A 13,528-nucleotide genomic window follows, 5' to 3' on the forward strand; every position below is an offset into this window, starting at 1 on the left:
TTCAAAATATTTAGAATTTTCCCAGATAGCTTTCTGTTACTTATTTCTAATTTAATTATATTGTGATAAGATAACATATTGTGTATGATTTCAACCTATTTAAATGTATTGAGATTAGTTTTGTGAACTAGCATAAAGCTGAATATTCTGTACACTTAAAAAAGGTACATTTTGCTTTTTACAGTGTGTTCTGTAAATATCGATAGGTCAAGTTGGTTGATAATGTTGTTCCAATCTTCTATCCACTTACTGATGTTTTTGTCTAGTTGTTCTAACAACTGCTGAGATGAATGTTAAAATCACCCACCACAATTGCTGAGTTTTCTAATTCTCCTTTCAGTTTTTGTTTCATGTATATTGAACTTCTGCTATAAGTTGCATACAAATTTAGGATGGTTATATCTTCTTGATGACCTAACCTCTTTATCATTATAACTGTCCCTATTTTTTACAACCAGCATATTTGAACAGATACAATTTCCTATAACAAAACTATAGTAGATCCATGAAATTTCTTATGACAAACATAGAGCAAGCATAGACTTTGGATTAAAGATGACATTTTGTAAGAGATAATAAAAAGCATTCCCAGGGTAAAAAATCAGGATATCACAGAGGAATTTCTTGTAAACAAACTAGTCAGGACTCAATTTCATGATGATAGTATATAAGATAAGTAAGAAAGAACATTCACCCCAACCTAGTTAATTTTATTAGTGTCCTTGAGGCAAATATTGTCTGGTTTGCGTTTACTTTTATGACAAGATGTAATGGCATGCTCAATGCTTTGTTTTCTTAAAGGCTCTGTGTTCAATTATTCCCTATTCTCTCAATAGCTGGATACGTCCTTAACATGATGATAGATATCTACCTCAGTCCCCTAAAGTAGCAGCATGCTTAATGGGAAAATTCTAGAGATATCCCATTAAAGACAGGAATAAGACAAGGAAGCCCACTGTCTTCACTATTATTAAATATTTTTACTGAAAATACTAGAAATGCAATTAGATATGAGAAATTAGAGGTAAAGTCATGCAATGTATAATGAGGTTTTGGTCAACGACGGACTGCATATGTGACGGGGGGCCCATAAGATTGGTGCCATATAGCCTAGGTGTGTAGTAGGCTATACTATTTGGGTTTGTGTAAGTACACTCTATGATGTCCGCACAACGACGAAATTGCTTAACGACGCATTTCTCAGAATGTATACCTGTCGGTAAGCGATCTATGACTGTATAAAATTTGGAAAGGATTAGGTAAAACTCTCACTGTTTCAATGATATGACTGCAATCCTAGAAAATATAAAAGAATAAACTCCAAACAATAGGGCAACTTAGTAAGGTGGCAGAGTAAAATATTACTATGCAGAAAATGATATGCCCACGTACATAAAAAACTACCATGTATAGTAACTCCATTCAGATTTGATAGTTCCACGCTGCTGCCAAAAGACTGGATATGCTGGATTGGCTCCTGCTGTTACTGAGTGCATTTCTCAAAGTGACCATCTCACCACTTAATAGTACCCCTCATAGCCAACCCTCCTCCACTTTCCACCTCCTACCCTTGCCCTGGCTCCTTAGAAGTTAAGAGGGAGGTAGAGAAATAGATTCTTTCCTTAAATATACAGAAAAGAGAGTATGAATCAGACAGGATATTCTTGGCTATAAGAAATAGAATCGTTGTCTCAAGCTTACTTAACAGTAATAACTAACATTTTTGATACTTAAAACATTACCTGCACTATTTTAACTCATTTCATCTTACTATCTCTATCAGAAAACAATAAGGAGACACTAGATATCCCTACAAGAAGTTCACAAAGAGGTTGAGCTCCAGGCTTAGGATAATATTTCTATCACTTTGTTCAGTTGTCCTCAGAATCAGCTTTATTCCCTTGTGGCAGGCAAGACAGCTGCAGTAGCAGTGTAGGCTAGATGTTTCCATGTCAAGAGGAGAATGTGTTAGAAACTTTCTCCTAAGCATGAAATGGAAGTCCTTCTCCTTCATTGTGATTGAGCCAACTAACACCACTTGCTCATCCCTTAACCAATAACTATTCCTAAAGGAATTCTGTATGGTGATTGGTTAGATTTAATCAGCATCATTTTCTAGTGCTGGGAATAGGGTGGCTATCTGAACAAAATGTGAGTTTTGTTACAAAGGACTAAGAGGGGAATAAATATCGGATACATACGAACATTATTCACTATAGAGTATTAAACCATATTAAAACCATATTTAAAATTTAGATAAAAACTTTAGTGGATGTAAGTCCAGTTATAGACATGTAAAATTCTGACTTTTCAAGCAAATGGTCAGAAAAGTCTATTTTATGCTTTCTTTTTACAAAGTAAACACGTTTCTCTTTCTGGTATGGTATAGGAGCTAAGTGATCCAGGGTTCATTTTGAATATTGTACGAAACACATATACACAAAACCTCATTAGCTTTTTGTTACTTGATTTATTCTATGAAATCTCCAGCTTGGTGTAAGACATTGCAATCAGTCTCTTTATTTGGATTTTAAGAAGTCAATAATCAATGTCAGATCAATGAAGATTACTTAATGGATGCCTTTTTTTTTTTTTTTTTTTGACGAGGATTAGCCCTGAGCTAACATCTGCTACCAATCCTCCTCTTTTTGCTGAGGAAGACTGGTCCTGAGCTAACATCCATGCCCATCTTCCTCCACTTTATATGTGGGACGCATACCACAGCATGGCTTGCCAAGTGGTGCCATGTCTGCACCTGGGATCTGAACCAGAGAACCGTGGGCAGCCGAAGCGGAACGTGGGGAACTTAACCGCTGCGCCACCAGGCCAGCCCCTGGGTGCCTATTTTATTTCTTCATTTCCTCTGATGTAAGAAACCATCCAAATAGTCCTTATAGTTCAAACACCTCAACATCTGATTAGTTTCCATTAAATTTTATAAAAGAGCTATTCTGGGGATCCATAATTTAATGACAGGCCGCTTTGATAATGTGCTGTTTTAGCCAGTCGACTCCAAAGTGATGGAATGTATGCATGGCAACCTATTTGTTGCATGGGTAGAAAATAATAGAACTTCTATTAATATTTTTATTTCACCTTTTTGAAGTTCTATTTCTTGCGAAAACCTTACAGTATGCATAATATATATCAATATCATACATAGTACACGTATATAATCTTTTCTCATAGGGATGTGTGATCAAGAGTTTGAAGACCACTGCCTTGTATTAAACCTGATTAGTCTGGTTATGGAGCACATCAAATTTAGGTAAGCCAGCAATCGTGTGACTCATTGCTTTGTGGAAGAAAGGTACTTGGACTTTGTTTAACATTAAAAATGTAAATGATGATGATAATAGTGGTGATGATGGCAATGGAATTAGCAAGATGAAAATAATAGCTAACGCTTATTGAATACTTACAAAGTGCCAGACTATTCTAAATGCTTTACATTCTCGTGACAAATCTGTGAGGTAAATACTATTATTATCCATCTCACTACTAAGCTCCATAAAAACAGAGACCATTAGTTTTTTCTTACCCCTGCATTCCCTGGAGCACAGCAGGCATTTCATAACTACTTGGTGAATAAAATAAAATTTAGTGTTTCCAAACTTCTCAGCCGAATAGGGCAAGATGGACTTCAGTGCCAGAACGGGGCTCAGATGGACCATGGTTTCCCGTCCTTGGAGGTTGGCCGAACCGTCAGATACTTGCGAGGAGCAATAAGCCAGCGGGTTAAACTTGCTCAGCAAGCCCTCCCAGACTGAATGTATATGTTGGGGGCTAACGGGACGCATAAACACAAAACGTGGGGATTTGAGGAGACGAACCGCTTCCCAAGGAGAGTCCGAACGTCCCGGAACCTGAAGCCAGGCCGCCCAGACGATCTCAGCCTGGGAGCAGCCGCTCGCAGACCCTCGCTCGGCCCTCCGCCATCAGCTGGAGAGTTCCGACGCTCTAGCCCGCGAGGTGAAGACACCGGAAGTCTCGACTGCTCCGCGCTGGGCGGGCCCGCCGCGGGCTTTTCCCACGCACTGGCCACGTCCGGAAGGAACTGTCACGCCTTCTGCAGCGTGGGGCTTCTGTCCCTGACAGGTTAGATTTCCCCCGCTCGCCCCGGGAGACTGAGCCCCGTTTCTCCTATCACCAGAAGCGCTTGTTCCCGCACTCCGGGCGGTCGCGTTTGCGCTCCGGGTGAGCGGCTGCGAGGGGAGTCCCCTCAGGGGTCACCTCCCGGCGGCTCGCGACCTCCCTCTGCTGCATGGTTGGCGCCTGCGGCCGGTGGTGGGCTCCGCGCCTGGGGAGGCTACAAGGTGCCCCTTGACCCCGGAGTTAGGAGGCCGTGTGTAGCTGACGGTGCCCGCGCCCTGCAGTCCCTCCTGAGCGTTCACAGCAGCCCATTTATGAAGAGTTGGGTCCTCCCGCAGAGGTGAAACTGGCACTTTGTTGGTACCAGGTCCTGAATTACAACACTAAGAAGGACCCTGCCCAGAGGGTTGTACAAAAGAAGTTTTTGGCTCAGTGGTCATTATAATTTTTGTCTCCATCACACCTGAGCTCCATACAGGCTGATTCTTTATTTTCAGTGTGGGGCGCGGGGCGCGTGTCTGTGTATGTATGAGTGTCAGTCTTTCTGTGTGTGTGCGCGCGCCCCGTGCTGTGTGTAATTTTAAAAATCCATAAAGATTCTTAGATTTTGTTATTTGCGTCTCCTCATATCTCCCCCCAACTCCTCCCCGTTCTCACCTGGGGAGCATTGCTCTGCTTCACCTGTGGACAGAATAGCAACACTACTTACACTTTGCACATTGAAAACGCAGATCTGATTGTTTTATTCTCAGAATCTCACTGATCTTCCCATTGATTCAGGATAATACAAATTCCTTAGTCTGGCATCAAGAGCCTTCAAGATCTTGCTTCTGCTGACTTTTTCAGTCTCATCTCCTTTTATGAGAAACACACCCATACATACACTCTGTATGCTCCCGCCGTGCCAGCCTGCAGCAATTTCATCACTTTGACTATGATAAAGTTTTATAATGGTTTACCCACGTTTTGAAATTTATTTTTCCATTTAGTCAGAATTTGTTGAATTCCTAATATTGCTAGGCAGTGTTTTAGGAACTGGGGTTATAATGGGAAAAAAGATACAATCTATAGTCCTTTTAAAAAATAGCTTGAGATGTAGTTCACATACCATAGAATTTACTCATTTAAAGCACATATTGACTTTTAGTAATTCACAAAGTTGTATAGCTATCACCACAATCAATTTTAAAACATTTTCGCCACCCCCAAAAGCAAGCCCTGTGCCCGTTAGCAATCTGTTCTTATTTCCCCATCCCACCCTACTTCTACCCCCGTGCAACTACTGTACTAATCTACTGTCTATATATTTGCATATTCTGGACAATTCATATCAATGAAATCATATAATATGTGGTCTTTTTTGGTGGTTTTCTTTCACTTAACATTCATGTTCATTCATTTTGTAGTATCACGACTTCATTCCTTTTTTTTTGCTAGGTGGTATTTCATTATATGAACATACCACCATTTATTTATCTATTGGTCAGTTGATGGACATTTGGGTTGTTTTGGCTACTATGAATAATGCTGCTGTGAGCATTCATGTACAAGTTTTTGCGCAAACGTCGTTTTCATTTCTTTTGAGTATGTACCTGAGAGTAGAATTGCTGGGTCATCTGATAACTCTGTGTTGAACATTTTGAGGAACTATCAGACTGTTTTCAAAAGCAGCTACACCATTTTATATTCCCGTCAACAGTATATGAAGGTTCTGATTTCTTCACATCCTTGCCAACACTTATCTGTTTTTTTAAATTCTAGCCATTCTAATGGGTGTGAAGTGTGTCTCATTGTGGTTTTGATTTGCATTTCCCTGATGGCTAATGCTATGGAGCATCTTTTCATGTGCTGTTAGCCATTTGTATATCTTCTTTGGAGAAATGTCTATTCATATCCTTTGCCAATTTTTAAATTAGGTTATCTGTCTTTTCACTGTTGAGTTATGTGTTCTTTATATATTCTAGATACAAGTCCCCTATCAGATATGTGACAGTCTTGTAGATTATGCTGTAGTTCCTTTCAATGAAAAGCACGTGAGGTTAGTATTTACTCTTCCTGGAGACCATATTATAGGTCTTTGAGGGTAATTCAGAGACTGAGTTGAATATAACTTCTATCTCTGGAAGACCGGGCCCAGGAAAAAATGCTGTGAAGAACTTGTGAGCAGCACTTTAAGATTTGAAAAGTGAAGCAGGGGGAAATAGTTTATAGTCTATTCCCTATTGAGTTTTGTCTTTTCTTTATTGATCTGTAGGAGTTCTTTGTGTAGAGATATTAACCCATTGACTGTTACGTATGTGGCAGATATTTTCAGCCTATTTGCCTGTTAACTTTGTTTTATATCTTTTACTATACTAATGTTTTGAATTTTTGTGTAGTCAGGACTGATCGTATTTTCCTTTAAAAGACTTCTGGGTGGTAGTTTGGGGTATTAGGGTAAGATACTGGATATCTTAAATTGCAGGAATTACAGAAATTGACACAGTAGTTCCCTGGTTAGTATGATGTCTGAGTCCCTGGTACCATATTTAACTTTATAGCGTTCATTATTTCAGACACTGGTGGCTTCCTCTCTGCCTTGAAAAATATGCTATAACCTGCCTCAGCTTTGTTGGTTCATTTAATTTTCTATGTCAAACAGACTCCTAGAAGTTATTCCCTTATTCATCTTTAGTATAGTGCATTAGATTTGTGAGAGCCATACTGGACAGTGGTCATCAAGTAGTAGGCACTTATTTCATGCTAACAGAAGGTTATTGGAAGACTTTGTGTGTGCGGAGCTTGAATGTAACTGTACTGGTTCTATATTGATTGGGGCAAGCTTGGAATACTAGTTTTATAAAATCCTGTTAACATTATCTTGCTATTTGTTTTTCTCATTTCATTGGTTTAATGGTAGTAGTAATTCAGATGTTTTTAGGATCTCTGAACATTTTGAGAAACTGAGGAAAGCTGTACCATAGCTCTCTAGAAAAAGTTGCATCTCTACTTTACATACAATGTGCGAGGCTTCATTATTTCCTTATGGCCTGATTTGTTAGGAAGACCCTGTTTCTTGCTTCAATATTTGTTTGTTTAAATTGTGGTAAAATATAGGCTGGCCCGGTGGCTCAGTGGTTAAGTTCAGACATTCTGCTTTGGTGGCCCGGGGTTTGCTGGTTTGGATACCGGGTGCGGACATGGCACTGCTTGGCAAAAGCCATGCTGTGGTAGGCATCCCACATATAAAGTAGAGGAAGATGGGCACGGATGTTAGCTCAGGGCCAGTCTTCCTCAGCAAAAAGAGGAGGATTGGCAGCAGATGTTAGCTCAGGGCTAATCTTCCTCAAAAAAAAGAAAAAATTGTGGTAAAATATATATAACGTGAAATTTAGCATTCTAACTATTTTCAAGTGTACACTTCAGTGACATTAAGTACCTTCACATTGTTGTGCAACTATCACCACCATTTTCTTCAGAACTTTCCTCTTCCCAAACTGAAACTCTGTACCCGTTAAATAATATCTCCACATTCCCCCCACCCCCGTCCCAGCCCCTGGCAACCACCATTAAATTTTTTGTCTCTGAGTTTGACTATTCTAGATACCTCATATAAATGGAATCATACACTATTTGTCCTTTCATATCTATTTCACTTAGCATAATGTCTTTAAGGTTCATCCATGCTGTAGCATATTGCAGAATTTCCTTCCTTTTTAAGGCTGAATAATATTCCATTGTATGGATATATAACATTTTGCTTTTCCATTCATTAGTTGATAGACATTTGAGTTGTTTCTATCTTGTGGCTGTTGTGAACAGTGCTGCTATGAACACTGGTACACATATCTGTTTGAGTTCTTTTGGGCGTACATCCAGAAGTAGAATTGCTGGATCACAGGATAATTCTGTTTAATTTTTGAGGAGCTGCCCATATGCTTCAGTGTTTTTTGACATTCACATAAAATATGAGATTTAAAAGACTCTGTAATTTAGGCATGTATTACCACATTTACTTTTCTGAAAATATAAATTCAGAGAGCCATCTCATAACTGAAGGGATGTAGAGGTTTTTGTCTTAGGACTTGGAGATCTTTGTTTAAAATTATTAGAATTCAGACTAAATAAAAGGTTTACCTGGATCATTTACCAAACCCTAAACTTCTTTATGATTCAAGCTCTTGGTTTTTTTGTATGTTTTTTCTTAATTCTCCCTATGTTTTTAGTCTGTTTGGGCAAATTACCCGTGATGGCAGAGGGGATTTTGCACACTTGTGTAGTTCCAAAGGTTGGGATTGCTCTGTATCATTCTGCTGCTTTAGTTGGATACTTTGGCAGTTACTCTGGTTTTCTGTGAATACTGCTCCTTCTGATAGGCAAATTCCACCCCCCACCTCCCCCACCCCCCGCCGTGCAAAGATAGCCATCTTATTAATTAGTGAACAGTGGGAAATGACCAACATTATTCTTTTTTATTACTGTACCATTACTTCTCAACTATGTCTAATGTTGGAACTCTTAAGTTGTGGTACTGGGGTCCTTCTCAACTGTGGCCTTCTTGAGATCCGTGGGGAAATGCAGAAAACAGACAACAGTATGGCTCAACCAAATCTTAGAAAACTGACATCTCATGCTGCCTGCCAGACTCTCCGTACCCACCCCTCGACCCCTCCAATTGCAACATAATCTTTCATAAACTCCCTGTTTAATATTCCCTCTTCACATGCCCATGCCCCATAGTACACAGCAAGTGTGTTACCAGGAGAGATGGGAGGAACAAGTGTGGTTAATGTGACTTTTGCTCTCAGTTTGGGTCCATTTGTCATCTGTGCTCTCACCTGGTCATCTCTCTTCTTGTGGACTCTTGGCACCTTATGGCATTTGGCATCTACAGATGGACTAGAAACCTCCCCAGAAGGATTTGGATGCTCCAGACTCTTGGAACTTTAATATAGCTTATATTTATATATTACTTCCCCAGCATCCAGCAAATACCAAGATTACGTAGATGCTGAGCACCCAGCTTAGCCTGTTCATGCCTCAGCTTTTTGAGGGAGACAAAACACAATCACATAAAAATAACTTTACAAAACTTCTTTGGAGGTTACCAGAGTTGGAGATGAATATTGATTCCTAGTTTTTGGTAATAGATTACCTTTCATCAGACCTGTCAATGCTAGAGACAAAGTGATTTATGTCTAGTGTACATTGGTAGCCTTTAGAAACACTTCCAGGTCTATATTTAAATATTTCAACATGCTTGTGTCAGATTTGGACCTTTCTCATTTTATTTGGGCCTCAGACTTTGGGTTATAAATGGCAAAACTGTTGAATTTTATGTGAATACTTTTGCATTCTAACTTTTTATGATTTTTCTCCTTTCTATAAACAGGTGGCACTATCTTTATCCTCTTATTCTGTAATTGTCTTTAAAAAATTATCATGTAGTAAAATTGACTGTTTTGCCTTTTGGTTTACTGTTCTATGAATTTCAACACATGTATAGATTGTGTAACCACCACTATAATCAGGATACACCTCACCTCAAAAACTCTCTTATTCTGTCTCTTCTTCATCACACCTTTCCCTCATCGAAGTGACCACAACGGAAAAGTAAATGTCATTTGTGCTTTTTATTGTGGGAAGCAGAATGGTTGCATCCCTGCCTTTTCTCTTTGTTAATGGTTTTTTATCCAAGTGTGATAGACTAGAAAGGATAAAATCAATATAGTCCCTTTTCGTTTTCTTTCAGAAACTCACAAACTTTCTCACCAACTTGGTTGGGAATAAAAACATTTTGCTAGTGATGTCTTCCAGCAGGTGGCAGTGTTGTGTTATAATAGGACATATTAATAAAGATTGTGATGCTTCTTGTCAGCTGGAAAATAATTGCTTTGTTTTTAATTCAGAAAAACATTAATTGAGAATTAACATTTAACGCTCGAATCTATTTTCTTGAATCTATTCCAAAATCTGTCTTACTCTTGTAATGTTCCTAACAAAGCAATCTGTGGATAAAAGTATCCTGTCCTTAATACTTTCGTATGTGTTTTCCAATGGTTTTAGATGTTTGCACACTTAGAAGTTTAGCTCTTTCCTTATGGTTAACCTTTGTGGCAAGAATACCTCCAGTGTTATGGATGAATCTGTGAGTCAGAGAATCTTATCAGAGAGACTTGAGGTGTTTTCTGTTCCAGTCTTCTCTAGCACTTGTAGAAACCCCAACTATAGCATCCTTCACAATTGGTGGCGTTAATTCATCAGCAAATGGAGCAGATGCAGAAGAAAGATACAGATTTTGATTGCCAGCATCCTGAGTTTGAGGCTTTAATAGAGATACTCAGTGAGAAATGATGAAGTGGAGCTTGTGAGGCGTTCACACTTAGATGATTCATATGTTTTCAAACCTAACCCACCCAAAAAATGTTTCCCTTTTTCCTTATATTTCTAGCAACTTACATCTGGCACTATATACTTTCCTGGGACCTGGGGCCACCATTTATCCAGATGCTCATGCAAGATATCTGGGATCGTCTTTAAGGCCTCTCAGCATTCTCTTGATTCTACCTTTTAGGTAGAATTTCTCAAATGTGGTCACTTCATCTCTACCTCTATTGTCCTAGTCCAAACAACAGTTATCTCTCACTTGGGTACTGCTTCCTAATTGGTCTACCAAAGTGTGTTAATGCCTCCATTTTATTTTTCACACAAAAGCCATTTAAAAAAATATAAAATCTGATCATGTCTATCTCCTGCTTGAAACTTTTCTATTATTTACCGTTATACTTAAAATAAACCTGAAATGTTTAACTTGACCCACAACGTTCCTCCCTCCTGTTCCCACCCTGGGATCTGACCTCTGCTCACTGCTACGACTTCCTGTCATGCCACTTTTCCCTTGTTCAGTGTGCTCCATCCTCTCTGGTGTCCTCTTTGTTCCTTGGTTGGAGGAGGTGAGGAGAATAGAGGCAGGGAAATGTGTTTTTAAGCCAACATGCATTTGAGGTAAAGAAAAAATGCTTACTAATATATTAAAGTTTGTGATTTATAGGAACATTTTCATAATATCGGGAACCCATCACTGGTCACTTTTCAAGTTCTCAAATTAAATCTAGGGATAAATGCACATCTGAGTGCACATTCTGTGTGGGGAAAATATATATATTCTAACTGAGAAAAGGAAATTTGGGACAAGGGAGCCATTACCTGTTATATTCCAAGTGTGGATAATCCTTTACATTTGGTAGCTTTCATTCAGTGTGCCTAAAATGACTTTATTGTTGTAATTTGATCTTTCTAGCATTTAATTATGCATTAACTTGGCTTTTCATGTGGGTTAACCTTGCCTCACCAACAGTTGGACCACACACCCATCTAGGGCTTAAATGCTCTTAGTGGCATCCCCAGGAAGCGATAGTTGTGCAGCCTGTTCTTGAGTTTCTTATTTCTGGAGGCAGTTCATACCTTCTTGGGAGAGTTTTGTCTGTTGAGGAATTCTTCTCTATCTCGTGCCCAATCTCTCGCCTGCAGTTTTTCCATACTGGTTCTAGTTTTCCTTGGAGGCATAGGGAACGAGCCTCACTTCCCTTCCCCCAAGCCTAACTTCTTTTCTAATGCCCGTTAGCTACTGAAGTAGCTGTTGTAGCTCCCAGAGTATTCTTCTTGACAAATATCCTCACCCTCAACTATTTCTGTTTGTATTCCCTATTCTGGACACTTTTCTACTGATTGTCCTCTAGTCCAGTGTTTGAAAGTGTGATTTTGGGGCTACCTACATTGGAATCAACTGAGATACTTGTTAAAAATGAAGATTCCTGTGGGATTAAGATAGTGAACTGAGTCTTCTAATTTTGCTCCCTGTGGAAGCCCACTAAAACTATAATAAAGATCCAAAGGACAAGAACATCAGGAAAGGAGACCATACAATTTGGAAAACTGAAAGCTTAAGAATGAATGGAAATTAACTTAGATATCCAAGACTCATGAATCTTAAATGGCAGAGGGAAAAACTGAAACGAATCATATTTACCCTGTAAATCCTCAAAACCTCAAGAACTGGCATTACCAATATCTCTGGAAATTGGGATACAAGGGAGTTAAAATAAGAAAGATTGGAATATTGCCGGGGAGTAACTCTCCCAATGGGTCCTCTTCACCTTGGGTCAAATTCTGGAGGTTCAAAGCAGATGATTTCTGGATAAAGTATCATTTCCATATAGGCAGGCATTCCTAGCGTTTCTTAGGAAATTTATATGTTTATTCAAATCCCAAATCCTAAGTAAAGTCATTACAAAGTCAGGAAAACAGAAAAAATTAAAGTTTTCCTGAGAATTAAAGCTCAACTATCAGTCATTGGTTCTAAGAGCTCCATTGACATCAGGAGGAAAGCAAGAGCAGGACATGCTGACACACTGAGTAGAAAGTAAAGGTGCGTGTTTCTGGGAACTGAAACAGGAGCATCCAGGAGAGAAGCATCATGATGTAATCAGTCAGTCAGTCTTGTAGTTGTTGCCATCTTATAAAAACGTTTCCATGCTCTATCTGCTGCTAACAGTGAGTTATTCTTACATATAAAATAAGTATTAAGAAGTTTATATGCATAATATACTTCATATAAATCTATGAGCAGTGTTCCAAGAAGTTTGGGAGCAAAATAAATCTGTAAATTGGCAGTTACAACATGTTATTCTGTGTACTACTGTTAACCTTGCTATGAGATCTCAATGTTGTGTATGTAAATACTACCCTATAATGTTTACTGGTGTTTTCGACTTCTGAATGTTCAATATTGACTATAGTTTTCTGTAAATACTTTACAGAGGAATTGCAAAGAGAAGAAGGTATGAATGTTTTTGTGGAATATTCCAACATGAAATGAGAACTTAATTTAAAATCTGAATTAGCAAAAGTGATATTGATTTTAAAGGCAAAACCAAAATCAGAGTAAGCAGATAAAATAGTTTATCATTAAAAAGTAAAGGAGCTTATACAAAGCAACGTGTACCCTAACACTCAAAGATGCTTTTTGGTACACTCTGGGTTTGACCAACGTCAAGACAAAATGAGTGGAATTTTTCTACATCTGGAATATTTAGCATGAAAGACTATTGAACAGGATACTAATGATATGTTTTAAAATTTCACTTTAAGAATGATAACTTCTAAATATAGTATTACCTTTCCATTTTTACATGGATTTTTATTTGGCATTTTATGTTAATGTTCCTTTTTTAAGGTCTTTTATTTTTTCTCTCAAGTTTATTGAGATATAATTGACATATAGCATTGTGTAAGTTTAAGATATACAATGTGATGATTTGATACACAGATAAATTTCAAGATGATTACTCTGGTAGGGTTAGTTAATACCTCCATCACCTCATGTAGTTACCATTTGTATGTGTGTGTGGGGTGAGAACATTTAGTATTTACTCTCTTAGCAACTTTCAAGTATATA

General features: G+C 38.5%; 1 protein-coding gene across 19 annotated transcripts in view; it reads left to right on the forward strand.

Annotated features, from left to right (window-relative positions):
- Nucleotides 1-2,607: 2,607 nt before the first annotated feature.
- The window catches only part of COA1 (cytochrome c oxidase assembly factor 1), a 93,070-nt gene continuing 82,149 nt past the window's right edge, over nucleotides 2,608-13,528 (forward strand). For 4 of the 19 annotated variants that reach the window (XM_070504344.1, XM_070504348.1, XM_070504341.1 and 1 more), the window contains exon 1: nucleotides 2,608-4,098. In XM_070504344.1, coding sequence (XP_070360445.1) covers nucleotides 3,771-4,098 — 328 coding nt within the window. In that variant the 5' untranslated portion in view covers nucleotides 2,608-3,770. Of the gene's footprint in view, nucleotides 4,198-13,528 lie in introns of all 19 variants that reach the window. The other 15 variants (XM_070504416.1, XM_070504393.1, XM_070504384.1 and 12 more) reach the window with 13 other exon arrangements.

The sequence above is a fragment of the Equus asinus genome, chromosome 1, assembly GCF_041296235.1.
Source record: "Equus asinus isolate D_3611 breed Donkey chromosome 1, EquAss-T2T_v2, whole genome shotgun sequence".
NCBI classification, from domain to species: Eukaryota; Metazoa; Chordata; class Mammalia; order Perissodactyla; family Equidae; genus Equus; species Equus asinus.